The 18,975-nt window shown below is 47.8% G+C and overlaps 2 protein-coding genes across 3 annotated transcripts; one reads left to right on the forward strand and one right to left on the reverse strand.

Moving 5' to 3' along the window:
* Positions 1-264: 264 nt before the first annotated feature.
* On the reverse strand, positions 265-6,677 carry THYN1 (thymocyte nuclear protein 1). 2 transcript variants are annotated; one of them, XM_073321173.1, is made up of 8 exons: positions 6,542-6,677; positions 5,709-5,792; positions 4,364-4,590; positions 3,705-3,773; positions 2,808-2,900; positions 1,680-1,775; positions 619-769; positions 265-502 (listed from the first exon to the last, which is right to left on the reverse strand). In XM_073321173.1, the coding sequence occupies exons 2-8, from the start codon at positions 5,749-5,751 to the stop codon at positions 459-461; spliced, it is 723 nt and encodes a 240-aa protein (XP_073177274.1). In that variant the 5' UTR covers positions 5,752-5,792; positions 6,542-6,677; the 3' UTR covers positions 265-458. The 2 variants fall into 2 exon arrangements, with proteins under 2 accessions (XP_073177274.1, XP_073177276.1); XM_073321175.1 differs by having other exon boundaries at positions 5,709-5,818.
* A 148-nt stretch (positions 6,678-6,825) lies between these two features.
* ACAD8 (acyl-CoA dehydrogenase family member 8) lies at positions 6,826-18,482 on the forward strand. The gene is made up of 11 exons (XM_073320855.1): positions 6,826-7,020; positions 8,782-8,882; positions 9,332-9,501; positions 11,316-11,425; positions 12,212-12,288; positions 13,021-13,158; positions 14,115-14,250; positions 14,367-14,464; positions 15,165-15,317; positions 16,292-16,394; positions 17,486-18,482. Exons 1-11 carry the CDS (start codon positions 6,921-6,923, stop codon positions 17,536-17,538), a joined length of 1,239 nt encoding a protein of 412 aa, XP_073176956.1. The 5' UTR covers positions 6,826-6,920; the 3' UTR covers positions 17,539-18,482.
* The last annotated feature ends 493 nt before the right edge of the window (positions 18,483-18,975 follow it).

Here is an 18,975-nt window from a genome sequence, read left to right on the forward strand (position 1 = left end):
CGGTCCCACAGGCGACAGTATTAAAAACCTGACATCAGGTCTTGCGCTCTCCCTGCAGCCTGCTTTGAATGTGGTATCCTTGCTCTTGAGAGATCTGTCTTTCTGCTCCATGGCAGGGTTTGCACCGAGGAGTGGAAGGAGCCTTATGCGTCTCGGCACCGCTTGTCGTAAAGGGAATCAGGAAGGCAAGCTCTTTTTTTTGGTCCTCTCTGAGGTAAAGGGGAGCTGCAAACCCTTCTCCATCCCTGAAAAATCAAGTCTGTCTCACTGACTTTAAAAAAGCTTTATTTAAACATAAGCACGGTGCACCAAAATAACAGTGAATATATACACCTCCTTTTGGTCCGCTCGCAGAGTCTTCCCTGGGGTTGGGTTGAAGAGTATAAATTTGGAAGGGAGGGTTCTGGCTGGACCGGGGGGCATTTTCAGCCTCGATGGGCCCGGTTGCTGCAGTCTGTCTAACTTGGTTTCTCTTCAAGGCTCAAGACGAATTCAAATTCCTCTGGGTGAAGGGGCAGGAAAAGGGAGTAAGAAGAGGAACACACTAGTGTCCTAAGCAAGGGTTTCTCCTTAGCAGGAATCTTGTCAAGACACCCCTAGTAGGGGAAAGGTTCTTACCATCTGTCAGGGGTTGGACAGAGAGCCTCTGCCTGGTGAACAGTGTCATGTCCTTCAGCGGGCCTCCCGAAGCTCTGTGCACCTGGTAATGAGCCTTCAGCTCGGACAGGGGGATGAAGCGCTCAGTCATCCGCACAAATTGGACGTCCACCTGGTGAGTGGGGAGACATGGGCAATGAGGGAACGCAGTTGCTAGAAATGGACAAGAACTATTGATGTTAGAGCAGTGGTTCTCCACCAGGGATAGGCAGAGGTCTTCCAGGGGGTACAGCAACTCATCTAGATATTTGCCTAGTTTTACAACAGGCAACATAAAATGCACTAGTGAAGTCAGTACAAACTAAAATGTCATACACTGACTTGCTTATACTGCTCTCTATGCTATACACTGAACTGTAAGTATAATATTTATATTCCAGTTGATTTATTTTTTACTATGGTGAAAATGAGAGTCAGCAATTTCAGTCGATGTGCTGTGACGCTTTTTAGGTCTGATTTTTGTAAGCAAGTAGTTAAGTTAGGTGAAACTTGAGGGTAAGAAAGACAAATTAGACTCCCAAAAGGGGTACAGTATTCTGGAAAGGTTGAGAGCCGCTGCATCAGAGGAAGGAGTCCATATCTTGTTGGGGGACAAGACGTTTATTAGGGACGTAGGGCTGATGTCTAATACTGCCCTACAGTTGTGTTCTTGTGCTTTAAGAATAAACGCTGCCTAGTGTAGACTCAGCTTGGGACTTAAAGGTGTGCAGAGTAATCTTCCATCCCCAGCCACTGAGCTCTGCACTAGAGAGAGGCTAGAGGTTCTGTTTTCTGGCAGCAGGGTTTCCAAGTGAGGTGGTAAGAATTTTAGGGTATATGGATCTCCGCATCCTCCAGGATGGGGGGCCCAAGGTAGAGCAAAGGAGCAGGGAAACAACTGGAATGAATTCCCTCTCATGACAGAGGTGGTGTAGGTTCAAACAGGGGCTTTGATAGACCAGGGAGGCCATCCGATTCTCTCCCTTCCTCTGCCCACATCAGTAGTGTTCAGAACTGGCTGTGTGTGTAACTTAATACATTACCATGGACCACTTAGGGTTCTCCTTGGTACTGGAGGAATCGTAGTGAGGGTCCTTCTTGTCAAATTGAGTGTGGTCTGGGTAAGCCTCCTTCACAATCTAAAATTAAAAGGGAAGCAGAGTAGAGACTCATGAGTAAGACTTGAGTTGTTGACACCTCCTGACCCACCATAAATGAGAGGAAGGGCATATCAAAAGCAACACCTTTAGCACACCCTTCACTACTATGCTTTACAAATACTATCTAGGCACCCTCTGAGTTTGGTGAGGTATATGCAGTTTCCATATGGGTACACTGAGTCAGGGGTTTAAGGGACTTGCCTAAGGTTGCAGTCAGAACTGGGCATAGAATTCAAGGACCTTACTAATAGCAGTCAAAAGTACACATCTCAGGGGATCAAGTCACTGAGTGTTGAAGCAGGGCATCTGATGGAACGATCAGGGACTGGGGTTCCTGCACTCTGCCTATACCTCTCATGATCAGCCAGCTAAGTATTCCTAGCAGCATAAGATATGAGGTGTCCATCAAAAGATCCTGATGAGGAGTAATGGGGCAATACTGCTGCAGAGTTGCCAGTTTCTCCCTGGATCTGACCATAGGAGCTCCATTCTAAGGGGATGACATTCTTCTTTATGTTCTCTGCCCAAAGCATTTTAAACAACACTGAGACCAACAACGCACCAGTGCGCCACAGTGGAGGAGAGAGGGTGGGCCAGGGCCATGTCACTGGGATACCCATGTACTCTTAATCTTGTAGACCCACAGAGGTCAGATGCTTAAAGTCTAATCCAAAAGACCATCTTCATACACAACTGTGTGGAACCCAGTGGGGCAGATTCTATTTGGACACTGGTGTAAATCTGGCATAACTCCATTGCCTTGTCTGGAAACACTCCAGCATGAAACCAGTGAGATCGCATAAATTGGCTCTGTTTCAATTGGGAAAGGGTGAAGTGGGAGTCAGCTCTGCTGGTCTGTGAACCAGTGATTGTAGGCTCTTCACAACTAATGATTAGGCTACTCTTGCATTTCTCTGGGGTTGAGGTAGGAGCAGGGCTAATGTGCTGCTGTTTCCAATAGACCAGCAGTGAAATATTTCACTGTTGCAAGGATTAGAAAAAGGCTCTCACCTTGATAATTCCAGCAATCCCAGGCTCTTTGCAGTTACTGTGATAGAAAAATGCTTCTTGCCCAACTTTCATGTCTCTCATGAAATTCCGTGCCTGTCAGATGATTAGATAAGAGACCACTGAACTTTGTAATTAAGCCATGAGGAGGGCCTAAGCAGTGTCCCCTATAGGAAAGTTTCAAAAGGCTGTGCCCATTAGCTGCTTAATGAAACAAGAAGGAAGAATGGAAGTGTGGAGAACACTGGTGCTTCAGACCCGCTCATACAAACATTCCTACAAAATGTCAAGATATTTTATTCTCTAAGTTCAAGTAAGAAAAAGAAGTAAGACCTAGGGTCGTAGTAGCTATAATGTCTATTGGAATTCAGCAGCTCTGCCATCCTCATTCAGCAACTGCAGGAGTCTAAAGTTCCCGGTTACAGAACAAGCAGCAAAGCTGGTTTTGTTTATAAAGAGACAAAATTGTGCTTAAATTTCCCACTGTACTAGTGTGCCGAAACAGAAAACTATATAGACAAGAAGCTGGAGTCCTGTTAGCTGGGGCTTTGCAGGAAAAAACTGAAGAGGAAAGAAATGAGGGTTGATGTTTGCTTTGAACCTGCATATTTCTTTCTGAAACCAGACAGAAAAATCAGACTACTTTCCAGAGGACTGGCCTGCCTGAACATGTCTGGGGAGATTTTTTTTTTAAGCCATAGATAATTAGCCAAACTGCAGAAAGTAGGAACAATTGGTTTAGTGTACGCAGGGGAAGAATTTGGACACAGGGTGAACAAGTCATCTATTTTGCCTGCAGTCTAGCATTTATAAAGAGCTAATTTTTGTTTTCTTGTTTGCAATAGTGATATTTCAATGATGCTGTATTTGCAATCCAGGCCTTCAATCACTGCTCCTTACTTGGTAATTCCTGACTCCATCCCAGCATGCTGTCTGATTGGGTTGAGCCTTTAAGTCTTCAATGCCGAACTGCCCAATCAAAGTAAAAACAGGAGGTTAGACTTGGATTGTCATTTGGATTTAGTGAACAGAAGCCTTTCTTATTGTCTATGTACATTGATGTGTTTCTAGGGCATCTCTCCTCATACTGTCTGGGTTACAAAGCTTTTGGTCCCTGCTTGGTTTAAAGTAAAGAAAGTTAAGCTGCAGAGGCAATGTTTTGGCAGTCTAAGGACCAGATCTGAAACAGAAAGACTTCCTGCTGACCCGGATTAAAAATCCTAGCAGGGCCTTCAACCATTCGTGGTCACAAGGTACATACATTGAGTTCCACACACACTGCCTGGTGTGGCTTTTTTACAGGATCTCTCTGGGCCTGGAAGAGAATGAAATCTGTGTGTGCGCACACCCAGAAAGAGAAGGGTATTTGAGAAGAAGGTGACTCTTTATTGTGAAAGAAAGAAATAAGGTAATTTTGATATTAAACCTGAATCCTATGACCCCACAATCCATAAAGTTTAGACACTAGCCCTCTAGCTAGAAATAAAACAGCTTCCATTCCTCTTCATTCCTGAGCGCACATGCTGGGCTGGTGACAGTAAGGAAGATCCAGTGCTTACTTTCACATCCACTCCCTTCTCAAACCTGCTCTCCGGCTCTGATTTCATCAGCCAGTGGCTGTACACTTGCTTGCTTCCCTGTGCACTAGGGCAGGCCGCCTTCTTGGTAGCCTTTCCTGTACTGCTCCCCACGGGCTTTGAACTCCTCTCCTTAGGAGCAGGCATCATGAGTTCTTCCTCCTCCTGAATCTTACTTTTGGCAAATTTAGCAGCAGGCCTCTCTTTACCTTTAAAAAAACACAACATGAGTGGAGAAATCAGAACGCATTGTTTCCTAATTTGACAATTGCTGTAAACACCTGATTTATATCCCAGCGGGCTTGATACGGGACAACATTTGGCTAGAAAAGAAGTTTTGGTGGATCCCTGCCTCTAGCTTAGGCAGTTGACATCACTTACAAAGATTTCCAGCACATCTGAAATGTGTTCCAAGATAAAAAAAACAGGAGTTTTTACTGTTGGTTGGACAGCTGTGGTCTAGCTATTGCCAAGGTTTTGCTCGTACTGTCATTTAAATATAGGCAAGCCACAGTCTATTAGCTTGATTCAAAAAACTGGCCCTAATGAGGTGCAACAACCAGACTACTTTGTACTAACAGATGAGAAACTAGGTGCAGGGAGCCAAACTCTGTGAATTAGCCCATAAGTGAACATACAAAAATTGTACATCAGTGTACTTTATTTATAATCTCCTGTACTTTTATTTATAATCTCCTGCACCTAAAAGCCTCAGAGGTACAGGCCTCACTGTGCTTGATGCTAAGAGACAGTCCCTGCCTGAAAATGGTTAAAATCGTAAATAGCATACAGCCAAGAGAGCGGCTAACAGAGGCACAGAGAAAAAAAGTGACTTGCCCAAGTTCGCACAGCAGATCAGTAGCAGAGGTGGGAATACAATGTCCAGTGCCCTAACCACTAAGTCACATTGCCTCTAACACAGTTGGTTAGTTATTTGATAATACTCCTCTGTTCTAGTAAGTAGTATAACAACAATGCTACACAGTATTTTGACTTAGAGTACCTTTACAGTGGACAATCTAAGAATGCTTTACAAATATTAACAAATTAAATCTCCCAACAGCCTTGCACTGTAAGGAAACATCACTATCCCTTATTATAGAGAGGAGAAAACTCCTGTCAGGTCCATATGGGTCCCCCAGACCATCTGTAGAAGAGAGACATACAATCTGCAAAATCCTTGCCTATGAGAAGGTGGGCAGCTTACAGGCAAGTACAGGGAGTATCTGTCCATGTTTTCACTGTAAACTGGAACCCACACCCAAATATGAGAACCCAACAGCCAAAAAGCTACAGCTGTTGAGCGCGGTAAGACTTCTGCACAGACCTGCCAATGTTGCTCTGCTTCTCTTTTTGCCTTGCGGAGACATCTCTGGCTTCCGTGAACTAGTTTTTCTGCAAGTAGAAGCACCTGTGGGGGGGCACTTGCTGTTACCACTTATTCAAGCAAAAAGAGAAAGAAACCATTCAATTCGTTTAAAGAAGTAAAAATTGGCTATTGTGTTAGTATTTTGTTGTGATTTATAATATATATATATATATATCAGGGATGAAGACTCTCCAATCAGCTGCTCTTCCACTGCTAAACAGGGGAAATTTGTACATATTTTGGCCTTTCTGACAATAATCTGGGACCCTTTTGAGGATTTTTGGGGGGGGGGGGGGATGGACAAATGTCCCCTTTGTTCCCATCCACCTTCTCCTCCCTCCCACCCCTGCAGTGGAGGGGGCGCCAGCTATGCTGCTGCAGAAAGGGTATAAACATTCCCCCTTCTAGGTGCAAGCCCCGGTGTCCTATCCTGGGAGCACTGGATGGTTCTTGGGACAGAGCCTTGCAGCTTTAGGTGGCAAGTTTGAATCCTCCAGTGGTAGGTGTTGGACCAACCTGATGTCTGCTTAGTGAGCTAATGGGCAACTTTGCTGGTAACCACAGCAGAACAGTCATTGCTCCCCAGGCTTCCTCCCACTACCCCCACCAAATCCCCATGCCCAGGGCTCACCCCACCCCCTCTTCCCCTATGCCCAGGGTTTGCTCCCTCCCCTCCCCCCCTCTACCCTGCCCCCATGCCCAGCGCTTGTTTCTCCTCCCCCGCCCCAGCCCATGCCTCGCTCCCTCCCCATGTCCTGGGCTTGCCCCCTCCCTCCCAGGGCTCCCCTCACCAGCTGCGGGGGCAGCAGCCCCTCTCTCTGCGGAGGGAAGGATACTCCTCCTGGCTGCACAGCGGGTGGGGGTGAGGGGGTGGACACCGCCTGCCTCTCCGCCTACTGAAGGTCGGCGGGCAATAAAAGTTATGCAAACGTGCAATGCCTTTAAGACCTGCCCCCTGCTCAGCCGCCAATGCGAGAGCCTCGATCCCGCAATGGTGGGGGGGACTACAGCTCCCACAATTCCTCAGCCTCCCCGCGCGGTGCTTTCTGGGTGCTGTAGTCCCGCGCCCCGTCCTGAGCCGGGGATCCTTTGCGGGCTGCCCTCCGCGGCGGACTACGACTCCCGCGGTGCGGCGCAGGGCAGGCGCCCCGGCACAGGACGGCTGCGGGCATGGCTTGGAGAGGCTGCAGCAGGTTAGGGGCCCAGCTGCGGAGGAGCCCCGGCTGGCTTCAGGGGTTGGGGCGCAGGAGGATCGTCTCCTGCATTGACCGTAAGGTTCAGGGCAGAGGGGCCGAGCTCTCCCCAGTGCGCGGGGCCAGGCGGGGCGGGGGCGCCCAGAGGCGATGAGGATGGGCGCATCTGACATAGAAGGGAGGTGGTGAAGGGGCTGGGGCCCAGAAAACCAGCGCTGCGTCTGAGCCGCCTTCCTCTGTCCATTCGGGAACAGCAGGCGTTGCTGAGTGTGGTCCAAAGCGGGTAATGCATTTAAGAAAGGGCACACTTAGGCTGTACGTCAGGAAAAGCTTTCGAGCAGTGAGATCTTTCCAGCTGGAGAATGGTTTTACTGGGGAAGTGGTGAAAGTCCCATGTGTTGGTGCTGTTCAAACAACTTGCACAGCGCCTTGACACATTGTAGGGCCTGCATCAAAAAAGAATCTCAAATCTAATTGTAGGTGGGGGTTAGACTAGATCTTGGCAGTCCCTTCTAACCCTATGATTCTAAGAAGTGGGAATTTCATGAAGCAGAACATAATTATGCACGTTAGCCTTTAGCCAAGGCATGAGGATTCCTGTCTCTACTTTTACAAGAAGTGCTATAGGATCTCTAAATGTGGACTATAAAAGGGGGAATATATTTTGCCTATAGCCTTTACTGATTCTTTATGATGTGTGAGGATGGTCTAAAGTTTATTTTAATTTTTTTCTGCTTGTATTTTATCTTAGAGTGTAAGCTCTTCAGGGCACAGACTCTTTCTGCGTGTTTGTACAGCACCTAGCACAGCGGGGGTGTGTGTGTGTCTCTGAATGTGGTTACAATAGAATATTTTAAAATGAGGAATATCAGTTCCTGTCTTCCCAATTTTTGCTAGAGGATCCTCTGAAGGACCTGGGGAGTTAATAGTTCCATTGCAGGATTTTGAAACCTGGGCTGTAGCTTTCCTAGTTGTAACTGAGTGGGAAGGGGGAATGGGTCTGACTGTATTTGAAATTTTTTGGGTTTGCTTTGCGTGATTGGGTTTTGTTTAACTCTGACAAAAACAAAGAGCTCTAACCTGCGTGTGACTCCATATTGCCTTCTCCCCAGGGGTGTACTTATGTCACAGTTACACCAGTACAGGATCTAAGGTCACAGGCTTGCATATGTGTGACTTTCCCTAGTAAATTACTGGTGTAAATTGCAATGATGAAACACATTTATGCTTAGGGCTCATACTAGTGTAACTACATGGGTTCATCCCCCCACCTCTCCTTTGCAGACAAGGTTTTTACATGGAAGCTGGAGTTGGTTGCAGTAAGTTTTGCCCTGTTGTGAAGCCTCAATCCAGCTCTCCAGTGAGTTCTCCAGAAAAGCAAAGAAATCAAAAAGTGATCATTCTAATGGAGAGGGAGAGGAAATATCCAGGCAAACAACAACAACAACAAAAACAACCCTGTAGAATATCAAGGGTACCTTTATGCATAAAAAAACACCAATAAAGCCCCCCCCCCCCACATTTTAGTTGTGTATTGCAGTTCATGTTCAGTGACCACAAGAGATCAGGACCTTGGTTTTGTTTCACCAGAAGGCAGCCCCTCTGCTAGACCACTGCCTCGTAGCAGCATGCAGCGGCATTCATTCTGCACTGATTCATTGGGAGGCACGGCCGATGCTTGTAATGCCACAGTGGGTCAGTGTAGATAATAGGGCTAAGCGATATTGGACTGTGAACAATAATTACTACAACGTTTCAAATTGATCTTGGGTATTAAAGAAGTGAGGAGGTTTGCAGCCTCCTTCCCCATCCTCTGAAAGTATCCACTCTTCTTCCAGCATCCACAGGCCTGACTGAGGAGCAGAAGGAGTTCCAAAAGGTCGCCTTTGACTTTGCTGCCAAGGAGATGGCCCCTCATATGGCAGAATGGGATGAAAAGGTGAGAGCACAGGCCAGCTGCCAGCCCACAAAAGGGATACTTCACCCAACGCCCTCTCCTCCCTCAGGAGCTCCTCTTGCCTGCATTAAAGGGCTAGTCATTTCTTTTCTTCTCTTTTTTTTCCCCCCGCAGCATCCCCCTTGCCCCAGCCCTGCAGGTAGTGGTGTCCTCAGTAGCTCCTCCCCGCTTGTTCAGTGCTGTGATTGTGACAGTGGAAAGATTTCCTTTAGGGATGCTGATGCAATGGCACCCTGCTGCCATCAGTGACCCCAGCAGGCAGGAGGGAGAAGTCAGAAAACCTGCACTTGCTCCCTGATCTATCTAGCTGCCTACCTGCCCACTTAAACTTTGTGGAAGTTCAGAACTGGACTTCATGGCTCATCTTCACCTGAAGCTGGTCTTGATCTTGATCTCTTGCAATGTCTTTTTTCCTTGTGTGCCTCCGATAGGAAACATTCCCCGTGGAGACAATGCGGAAGGCAGCCCAGCTGGGGTTCGGCGGGATCTATGTGAAACCAGATGTAGGTGGCTCGGGACTGTCACGGCTTGATACCTCCATCATCTTTGAGGCTTTGTCGACAGGATGTACCAGCACCACTGCCTACTTGAGCATCCATAAGTGAGTGGGAGCAACTGGCTAAGCATCTGTGGTCAGTCTGGCTGAATAACACTCTTACTATGAACACTGGGACTCTGAATCCTGTCATCTTTCAGCTTTCGGGGGTGCCATTCATTACAGAATCATTGAAACATAGGGCTAGAATGGACCTCAAGAGGTCATCAAGTCCAGCTCCCTGTGCTGGGGCAGGATCAAGGAAACCTAGTCCATCCCTGACAGGTGTTCATTTAACCTGTTCTTAAAAACCTCCAATGATGGGGATTCCATGACCTCCTTTGGAAACCTATTCCAAAGCTTAACTACCCTTACGGTTGGAACTTTTTCCCTAATATCTAACCTAAGTCTCCCTTGCTACAGAATAGGCCCAGACTTCTTGACCTACCTTCAATGGATATGGAGAACAATTAATCACAGTCCTCTTTGTAACAGCCCTTAACATATTTGAAAACTCCTATCAGCTTCCCCCTCAGCCTTCTTTTCTCAAGACTAAACTTGCTCAGATTTTTTAGCCTTTACTCATAGATCAGATTTTCTAAACCTTTTATCATTTTTGTTGCTCTCCTCTGGATTCTTTCCAGTTTGTCCACATCTTTCCTAAAGTGTGGCATCAGAACTGGACACAGTACTCCAGCTCCAGCCTCACCAGTGTTGGACAGTTACTTCCCATGTCCTACATACAGTATTCCTGTTAATATAGCCCAGAATGATATTATTAGCCCTTTTTTGCAAACTGTATCACATGGTTACTCATATTCGATTTGTGATACACTGTAACCCCCAGATCCTTTTCAGCAGAACTACCAACGAGGCAGTTAGTCCTCATTTTGTAATTGTGAATTTGATTTTTCCTTCCTACGTGTAGTACTTTTCACTTGTCTGTATTGAATTTCATTGTGTAAGGATGTAATGTAGGGACCATTAGTGGGCATATGGGTCATGGCTGGTTACTCTTAGCAATCAGGCTGCAGTCCCTCGGACACTGGAAGGAATCATTCCTATTCACAAGGAAATAATTTTAGCCTAGTGATTTGAGCAGAGGGCTGGAGCTGGAAACTTTTGGGTTCTGTTCCTAGCTCTGTCATTGACTTACTATATAGCCATGGTCAAATCCCTTAAATGCTCCGTGCCTCGGTTACCCCAGCTCTAATCTGATTTATTTAGTGTGGCAATATCCCAGTCAAGATCAGGGTCCCATTGCACTAGACGATGTACCGATACATAGTAAGAGTCAGCCTTTTCCTTGTAGGGCACGGAAATAATATTTACACCTCCCTCTCGGTAGTATTATTTTAACAATTTTGAAGAACTCTAAATGCTTTAGAAAGGAAAATGAATTGTAAACTCTTCGGAGCAAAGACCATTTTTTGTTCCATATGTATAGTGCCTAGCACAGTGGAGTTCTGGTCCATGATTGGGACTCCTAGGCACTACTGCAATATTAATAGTAATATAATTATCTCCAGACCCTTTTTACAGATGCTAAGGCACACAAAGAGGCAGTGACTTGTCCAGGGTCTCACACTGAGTCAGTGGCAGAGTTGAGAATAGAATGCAGCTCTCCTGACTCTCAGCCCTGTACGCTGATTCCAAGAAGCTTTATGAAGTTTAAGACCCTGAGCCAGTCCCTGTGGCATGCAGTTGCTCAGTTCAGTTTCAGGGGGGGACAGCATCTGTCTCCTAGGCTAGGTTAGATTAGCTCTGGAAGAGGCTGAAAACCTCCAAACCAGTGGCATGAGCATTCTGTGATCATCCTTCTTCCTAGGCTTGTGCTTGTATGCATGCATTATAACCCCATCCCTTCTCTCCTGGTGCAGCATGTGTGCTTGGATGATTGACACCTTTGGAAATGAGGAACAGAGACACAAGTTTTGCCCATCCCTCTGTAGCATGGAGAAGTTAGCCTCTTACTGCCTGACCGAGCCGGGTGAGCTTCATGTACAAATAATTCCATCCCCTTCCGGTCCTGAGTCCCAGCAATGTTGTAACAGTCACTCTCATTCTCAAATGTTCCAAGGAACTGGAAGTGAAACTCCCATCTCCTGTTGCTCTGAGCTATGCAGACCTCCATGTGGCTTGTGCTTTAGGGTATCAGTGAAGCAAGGGCAGGTACCTCAATGGGGCACATCTCGTGATGCTGACAGTCTTCTCCCTTTAGCATACAGCAGTGGTGGGAAGGACTGGGAGAAGTGCTGTGATTCACTGAGAGATGTGAGGAGCTGAAGGTACGAAGGGGTGCCTTGGTCAGGTGTGGCGGGATACACACGGATTTGCAGAATATGCAACAAAACTAGACCCACTTTGACTGACCTGCAGCTCTTGTTTTCAAGGCTGGTTAATCAAAATGGATAAATACTGTGGTAAGAGGGTGAATCTCTGTCCAGGGCACTTTAATAAATACATGCAGATCTGATATCTCTAGTTTAAAGCCATGGGCAGTCAGGATCCCACATGAATTGGAAGAGACCTGTTCCTCAGCCCATGATGATGTGGTTGACCGTCCTGCTCTGGATTGCTTTGCTCTAGAGGATAAATATAGCTTGGGGGCAAAGGGGTACAGCCCCCATTGAGGTTAGTAGGAGTTATACTCTCTGGTTCCAGGGATGCATTTGGCCCTGAGTCTGACTCCTCATCAAACCGAGTAAACACACAATCTCTGGAGGAGAGAGGAAGCCTTGCCATCTCATTGGCTCCTTTCCTTCCCCACTAACAGGAAGTGGTAGTGATGCAGCTTCCCTGATAACCTCAGCCAAGAGGAAAGGCGACACCTACGTCCTTAATGGTTCCAAGGTACCAGCTTTTCTCGCCTTAAAACCCGCTGAGCACCCTGCATGTGTGAGAGGGTCGTTGCCATATCTCTCTGTCTCCCCCACTCACCCTCTCATCTCCGCCTCTTCCTCTTGGCTTGTGGAACTGGAAATATCCCATTATGTCACATCTCCAGTTGCTTCTCCCAGGGCAGGATCGTTTCCCGCAGTGTATTCTCTCGGGCTTTGTTCAGTTCTGTTCTTACATGTCCCTTGGTGCTGGGGCATCTGCCTCTTCCCTTGGAGACGCTGTTCCCAGCCCAGTAAAACACACTGTTGGGAAGCCCTGCCTGATGCTGAACTTCTTCCCGCTACTCCTAGCTCTACCCCCTCAGAGCATCCTGAATGACTCCTCTCCCTGGAATTTCTGCACCCTAACAACCAGTAATTGGGGGTGGTTATCCTGCCTCCTTCTGTCCTTCCAACCCCAATTTGCCAGGCTACACCTGTTCAACTTGTGATTTCACCCCATAAACCAATCCCTCCAGTCCTCCCTTGCTTCTCTGTCTCCTTGTCTCTCCTCCCCTCTGCCCTCCCCCAGCTCTCCGATCCCTTCGCCCGCCTCTCGGCTTCTCTTTGCCCTTGGATCACCACACAAGACACCTAACTCCCTTTCAGCACATGATGTCCAGTGGAAATTCTTTCCTGCTTCCCAGGCTCTGGGTGTGGGCTCCCTGCGTGCTAATTCTGTCTCATTTCCTGTGCCCCTTGCCAGGCCTTCATCAGTGGCGGTGGCGACACTGATGTGTACGTGGTCATGTGTCGCACAGGAGGGTCTGGCCCCAAGGGCATCTCCTGCCTGGTGCTGGAGAAAGGAACTCCAGGGCTCAGCTTTGGCAAAAAAGAGAGGAAGGTGAGAGACCCACACATCATCAAGGTTGTTGTGGGTGGGTGGGTGGAACACGGCAGAGGCAGGCCAAACTGGAGTAGACCACTGGCGATCCCATGTCTGATCAGATAGCAGGCCTATCCAGCCCTGTACTGGGTGAGACAGCTGGACCATTCTAGTCTGCTGTCCTGCTTCCTCACTGCACCATAGCCCCAGATAATCCAGTGTCCTGACTCGGGGCAGTATTGAGGTGCACAGTGTGGGGAAACCTTGCCCTGCCACTGCTCATGCTGTATCTGCTGTGTGGATAGGTGAAGGGCTTTAATCTCCAGGTCTGTCAAGCCAGCATCAGATGCAGATTCACTGGATCTGCACTTTTCCTGTAGGCATTTGCATTTCAATTTCTAGTGGATGGAATTGCTTGTGAAGTTTAAGGGCTCCTCAAACCAATCGGGGTTATGTATGGTGCAGACAGCCCCTGTGTAAGCTTCACGTTCACCTGACCCTCAACCCTCACCATCAACTTTGCTGAAGCTCACTCCTGACCCCTTGGCTAAGCTAGTAATGGGGTGTCTCCTGAGCAGAGACTCCCAGACTGCATGGTGCTTTGCTTGTGGACTACAGAGCTTTGGAGATCACTAAACTCATGATCCAGGTGTCAGGAGGTACAAATCCAGTGAACTAAAACTGAGCCACCTAAACTGTCCTGAAAGTTACTGTCAAAATCCAGCTGAAAGGGGCAGTGCATGTGTAAACCTTTAGTTCAGAAAGGCTGGAGGAGTATCTGAATAGACTCCTCTTCACTGCAGAATCTGAGGGAAACCACACTCTGTGTCACAGAGTGTGCATTACAGAGGTGCTCTCCTTCACAAGCCTGGCAATGGAGGGGGAGAGAAGTGATAGACCCATTATTTCTCCAGCAGAGAGCTGGATGTGCCCAGCCCTCCAGACAGTCTGTGAGATACTCCTGTCTTTCCCAGGTGGGCTGGAACTCCCAGCCGACTCGGGCCGTGATCTTCGAGGACTGTGCTGTTCCTGTGGCCAACCGGCTTGGCGCAGAGGGGCAGGGCTTCGGCATCGCCATGAAGGGCCTGAATGGAGGGAGGATCAATATTGGTAAGCCTGGCAGCTAAGAGCAAGGGGAAGGGAAGGGGCTGTGGTCTCCTCACTGTTAGTCTAGTGTGGTGGCTGTCATGTAATATTCACTCTGTGCCCTTGGCTTCCCCCGCCAGCTTCTTGTTCTCTAGGAGCTGCTCATGCCTCTGTCCTCCTGACCCAGGACCATCTCACCATCCGCAAGCAGTTTGGGGAACCCTTGGCCAGTAACCAGGTGACTTTTCTGTTGACAAGCTCTGCTCTTCCTCCACTGCACCCTTCTGGCTATTGCATAAACAAGCAGCCAGAGCTCACACATCCTGCCTTACACGCGTTCTGCTGGAACTGCAGTAGCTTGTCCCAGTGCTAATGTACTTGCACCCTCTTTTATAGCATCTCCCACTGGGAGAGGTTTGGGTGGCAGTAGGTGATGGGGGTTTTCTCTCCTCATGCAGGAAATAGTTCATGATAATTATTTGTTGGCCTTATGATAGAAGAGAGACAGACGCTTGGAAGGAGCTGGAGAAAAATATAGAGGCTGAGAGAGAGAAACTGGGGAGTTGGGGGAGCCAGGGGCCCTGGCACAGAGAATCAGAGAGGCCTGAGCTTCATGTGAAGGGAAGTCCTTTCTAGAAAGTTTCCCTAAAGAGGAAATACAAAGATGGGGGCCCTGCCTGAGCGGGATGGGGGTGGTGGGGGCAGCATGGGGAAGCACCTGAGGGGACTGAGGGATGTTTGGGGGACAGTGCCTGAGGGGGGGAAAAGGGTGGGGTGTGGGATTCAGAACAGGGCCCCAGTTGAGGGGGCAGGGGGGTGGTACTAGGGCAGGGCCGCACCTGAGGAGGATGGGTAGGGGGAGGTGTTTCAGGGCAAGGACCCACTGAGCCTCTGGCTTAACCTGGCCCCTCATGCACTGTCTATTTCCTTCCCGGCAGTACCTCCGGTTCAGACTGGCTGAGATGGCAACGCGCCTGGTGGCGGCAAGGCTCATGGTACGGAATGCAGCGCAGGCGCTGCAGGAGGAGCGGGAGGACGCCATCGCCCTGTGCGCCATGGCCAAACTCTTTGCCACTGATGAGTGCTTCACAGTAGGTTTTCCAAGTCTCTGCCAGGGGGTGTCGTAATCAGAGACGTTCAGAGTCTCCTTGTGGTGGCTGATGCTGCTTGGGATTTCAGGAAGTCTCTTCCGTCTGCAGGGTTCCAGCCCTGAACACGTTTGGTGGGCCATAAACCTAGTCTTGGGGCCCCTTTCGTGGTCTAGAATCCTGGCCTGTGTGTAGGCAGGGATCTCAGCCCCTCTGCAGGGCACGATCCTTCTCCCTGGGTGTTCTTCATATGCTATAATGCCTTCTGCTACTTCTAGGAGCCCAGGGGCTCAGGCAGACTTGTGAGTAGAGCATTACCAGGGTGTCCATTACTTGGTCTTAATTCCTGGTTAGCATGTGTCATTGGGAGCGAGGGGGGTACTCTAGTGCAATTACAGAATACCATTTAATTAAAAGAAGAACTTCTGAGCTATGAATTGTCTTGGATTAGTTATATTTTGGAATTACCGCTACATCCTGTCATTAGCTCCCTGGATGTATACTGCTAGTGTGGTGTATCTCACACACAGGATTAATTATGGTTAGGCTTGGTACCATCTTTAAATAGAGGGCTTTTATCCTGGAATTATCCTAGCTGGTCACTAGATGGTGGTCTTGCATTTTAATTTTGGACCTAGACTCAGTTAGAAATGCAGCAGAAACTGCCTTGGTTGAGGGGAATTAAAATGCTTGTGCACTGCAGCATTCCTTTTAAGATGATACCATTGGTTTTAAATGGCACCGTCTGGGAAATATGGCAACAAGCACCATGGCATATAGTGGTTAGAGCAGAAGAGACTGGAATTTAGGACTCCTGGGTTCCGTTTCTGCTTGGGAATGTGGTTTGGTGGTTAGAGCACAGACTTAGTCCAGATTCCTGGGCTCTAGTCCTAGCTCTGCCACTGACTTGCTGTGTGACCCTGGGCAAATCACTTCATCACTCTGTGCCTGACCCACCAACGTTCTCTTCTCCTCAGATCTGCAACCAGGCCCTACAGATGCATGGGGGCTATGGCTACCTGAAGGACTATGCTGTGCAGCAGTTCATGAGAGACATCAGAGTCCACCAGATCTTGGAAGGTAACCTGGGGTATTGCTAACAAAACTGACAACTGGCTGTGGCCTTGGCCATACGTATGTTCCAGTGGAGAACAGGGACTTGGATTATAGTTGCAAATTCCACTTCTTTCATTTTGTGCTTTAGGTCTCTCATCTGACAGCAAAACCCATATGGGGATCTGAGTTCATTGGGCTATAGCAGATTTGTGTAGCCCTGTAAGTATTTCCAACCCAGTAGAAGACAGAAGAGACTCCATGTGCAGGATTGCTCCCTACAGTCTATTTTTTAGTGTCTTGCCCACTCTTGCTCCACATGACTCAGTTGAAGGAGCTCTCACCACCTCCCTGGGAAAATTATTGATAGTTTAATGGGTCTCACCAGAGGAAAAGGTCTCCTGATGTTCACACTAAAGGTGTCTTTGTTTAATTTAATCCTGTTACTCCTATTAACACCCATTGTTGAACCCTGAACAATTCCTCTCGCTCTGTGTGCTGTTCCACCTTCGGATCCTTGTAGAGAGAATTGTGGTAATATCCCCCTTAGCAGAGCCAAGATTTTTATTTTTAATCTACCCTCTTAATCGTTATTACTGCTATTCTTCGAACTCCATTCACCTAGAATTAGACTATCGGGAAGGGGTGTGGTCCTGGCCATCCCCTGCTATGCTCCTTTCTACTCTCTGATATGATGCATATGTAGCAGTAGGTAAAGCAGAGAGACTGGCCTTCAATAGGGGCCAAGTTCTGCTAGGTGCTCCGTGCCCTAAAATCCTTTTAATATCAATGGGAGCAAGAAGCGCTCAGTGCCCCCTTAATGAGCTCTTTTTTTTCCAGGCATCTATGTCTTACTTTCTCCTCTACACCCACTAATACCCAGAACCCCTTTCATGTTTGAAAGGAATCTCTTCTGTAGAGTAGGCTACAGATCCCACCAGGTTTTGCCCTGATCACAGGCTGGATGGAGACATGGAATAACTGCTCTGCAGATTGCATACTGCTCTGTTATGGGTTTAACAGAGCAGGTTTTTTGCATTTGACTTCAATGGAAGCAGGATTGGACCTTCACTTAACTGATGGCTGTCTCTATCTCTGTGTTCTTTGTCCTGCTGCAGGTACCAACGAGGTGATGAGGATGATTGTGGCCAAGAATCTGTTACAGGAGTGAAACCAGGAGTGTATAAACTAGTGTTAATGCACTCCACTTGCTAGTTAGAACATTGTCTATTGCTCCTGTTTCCATAGACTCCTTCCCTGGGAGTGGGAATGTACCAGTGGAAACTCTCTTGACTTTTTCTGATCCCAAGCACAGCTGTATGCAGCCCATGTGGGGTCCCAGCTGTATGCGGTGCCTGGCAGAGCTGCTGGTACTAGTCTGGTATCAAGGACGCCAAAGATAAAAATCAGACATGAATGAAAGCCTTTGTCCCTGTGTCCTGACCATGGGCCATTGCTGCTGCCCTGCCCCTCCTCGGACAGAAACATTAGCCCTTTGGGGTCATCCAGTCCACTTTTGTGCCAGGACAGGATCAAAACAGAGGGAATCCAGTCAGCCTCTCTCCTTCCCTGGGGCATTTCTAAGGCAGATGTGGAGGCATAGCCTACTGATTAATTTCAGGCAGGATTGTGCACGTGTGCTCTCTTACGGATAAGGCAACTCCTTTGAATCACAGGGAGAATCTGTTGCCTTGTTTAAACCCTTGTCTTTCCAAGGTGCTGCGCTGCAGCATTGGGGCAAGTCATCCATAAAGAGTGTGTCTCCGTGAGTTGTTACACAGTGCAGTGAGCATTTTAAACCCATTGAAAGGAATGGGGCGTGCCTGGTGCTAATCGGGAAGCATCACTGCTTCTCATTTCCTAGAGTTCTCTTACCTAGTGCAACTGGCTCTTGATCTACCCCATCCCAGTTAATGCTTTCATTAACATTATGAATCCTGGGTAATGGGATCAGGGGGATAGATGAGAGAATCTTGCACGAGAAAACCTGGGCTCCTTATTCTCAAATTAACTCTACCCAGAAACGTACAATACGAGCGGAGTCAGAGCTTTGATCAGGTTTACTTTTCCTGCCCCCTCAATGTCGGAATCAATAAAGCTATGACAGTAAAATCACTAGGGGGTTTCATCAGTTCTGGTAATTCACTCTTTCTGCAACATTCTAGTTCTTTAATTTGAACATATTCCCTTTAGTTGATAGCATTTTTTTTTAAATCAGCTTGTTTAATGGAAAATCCTAATTACTAATAACTTGCATATCTTTAGTGCCTTAAAGTGCTTTACCAACTAACATCCCTTTCCGGTGGGTAAGTGTTGACATACTCATTTGACAGATGGGGAAATTGAGGTGGAGAGAGGGGAAGTGACAAGGTAAGCAGTCAAGGGCAGAGATAGCTGACTTCCTATTCCCGGCTTTAATTATTGGGCAACATTCCTTTTTCAGAATCTGCCACAAAAAATGACACAGGGAGATTTCCCCCCCCAGCCATAATATCAAGGAACTGAAGTAACTTGACCTTTCCTTCTTCAGGATGAACACACGTGTATCTGACCCTTCCAGGTAGAGGATGGGAAGGGAATGGATTGTCATACCAAAGTATTTTTGACA

The sequence above is a fragment of the Lepidochelys kempii genome, chromosome 22, assembly GCF_965140265.1.
Source record: "Lepidochelys kempii isolate rLepKem1 chromosome 22, rLepKem1.hap2, whole genome shotgun sequence".
NCBI classification, from domain to species: Eukaryota; Metazoa; Chordata; order Testudines; family Cheloniidae; genus Lepidochelys; species Lepidochelys kempii.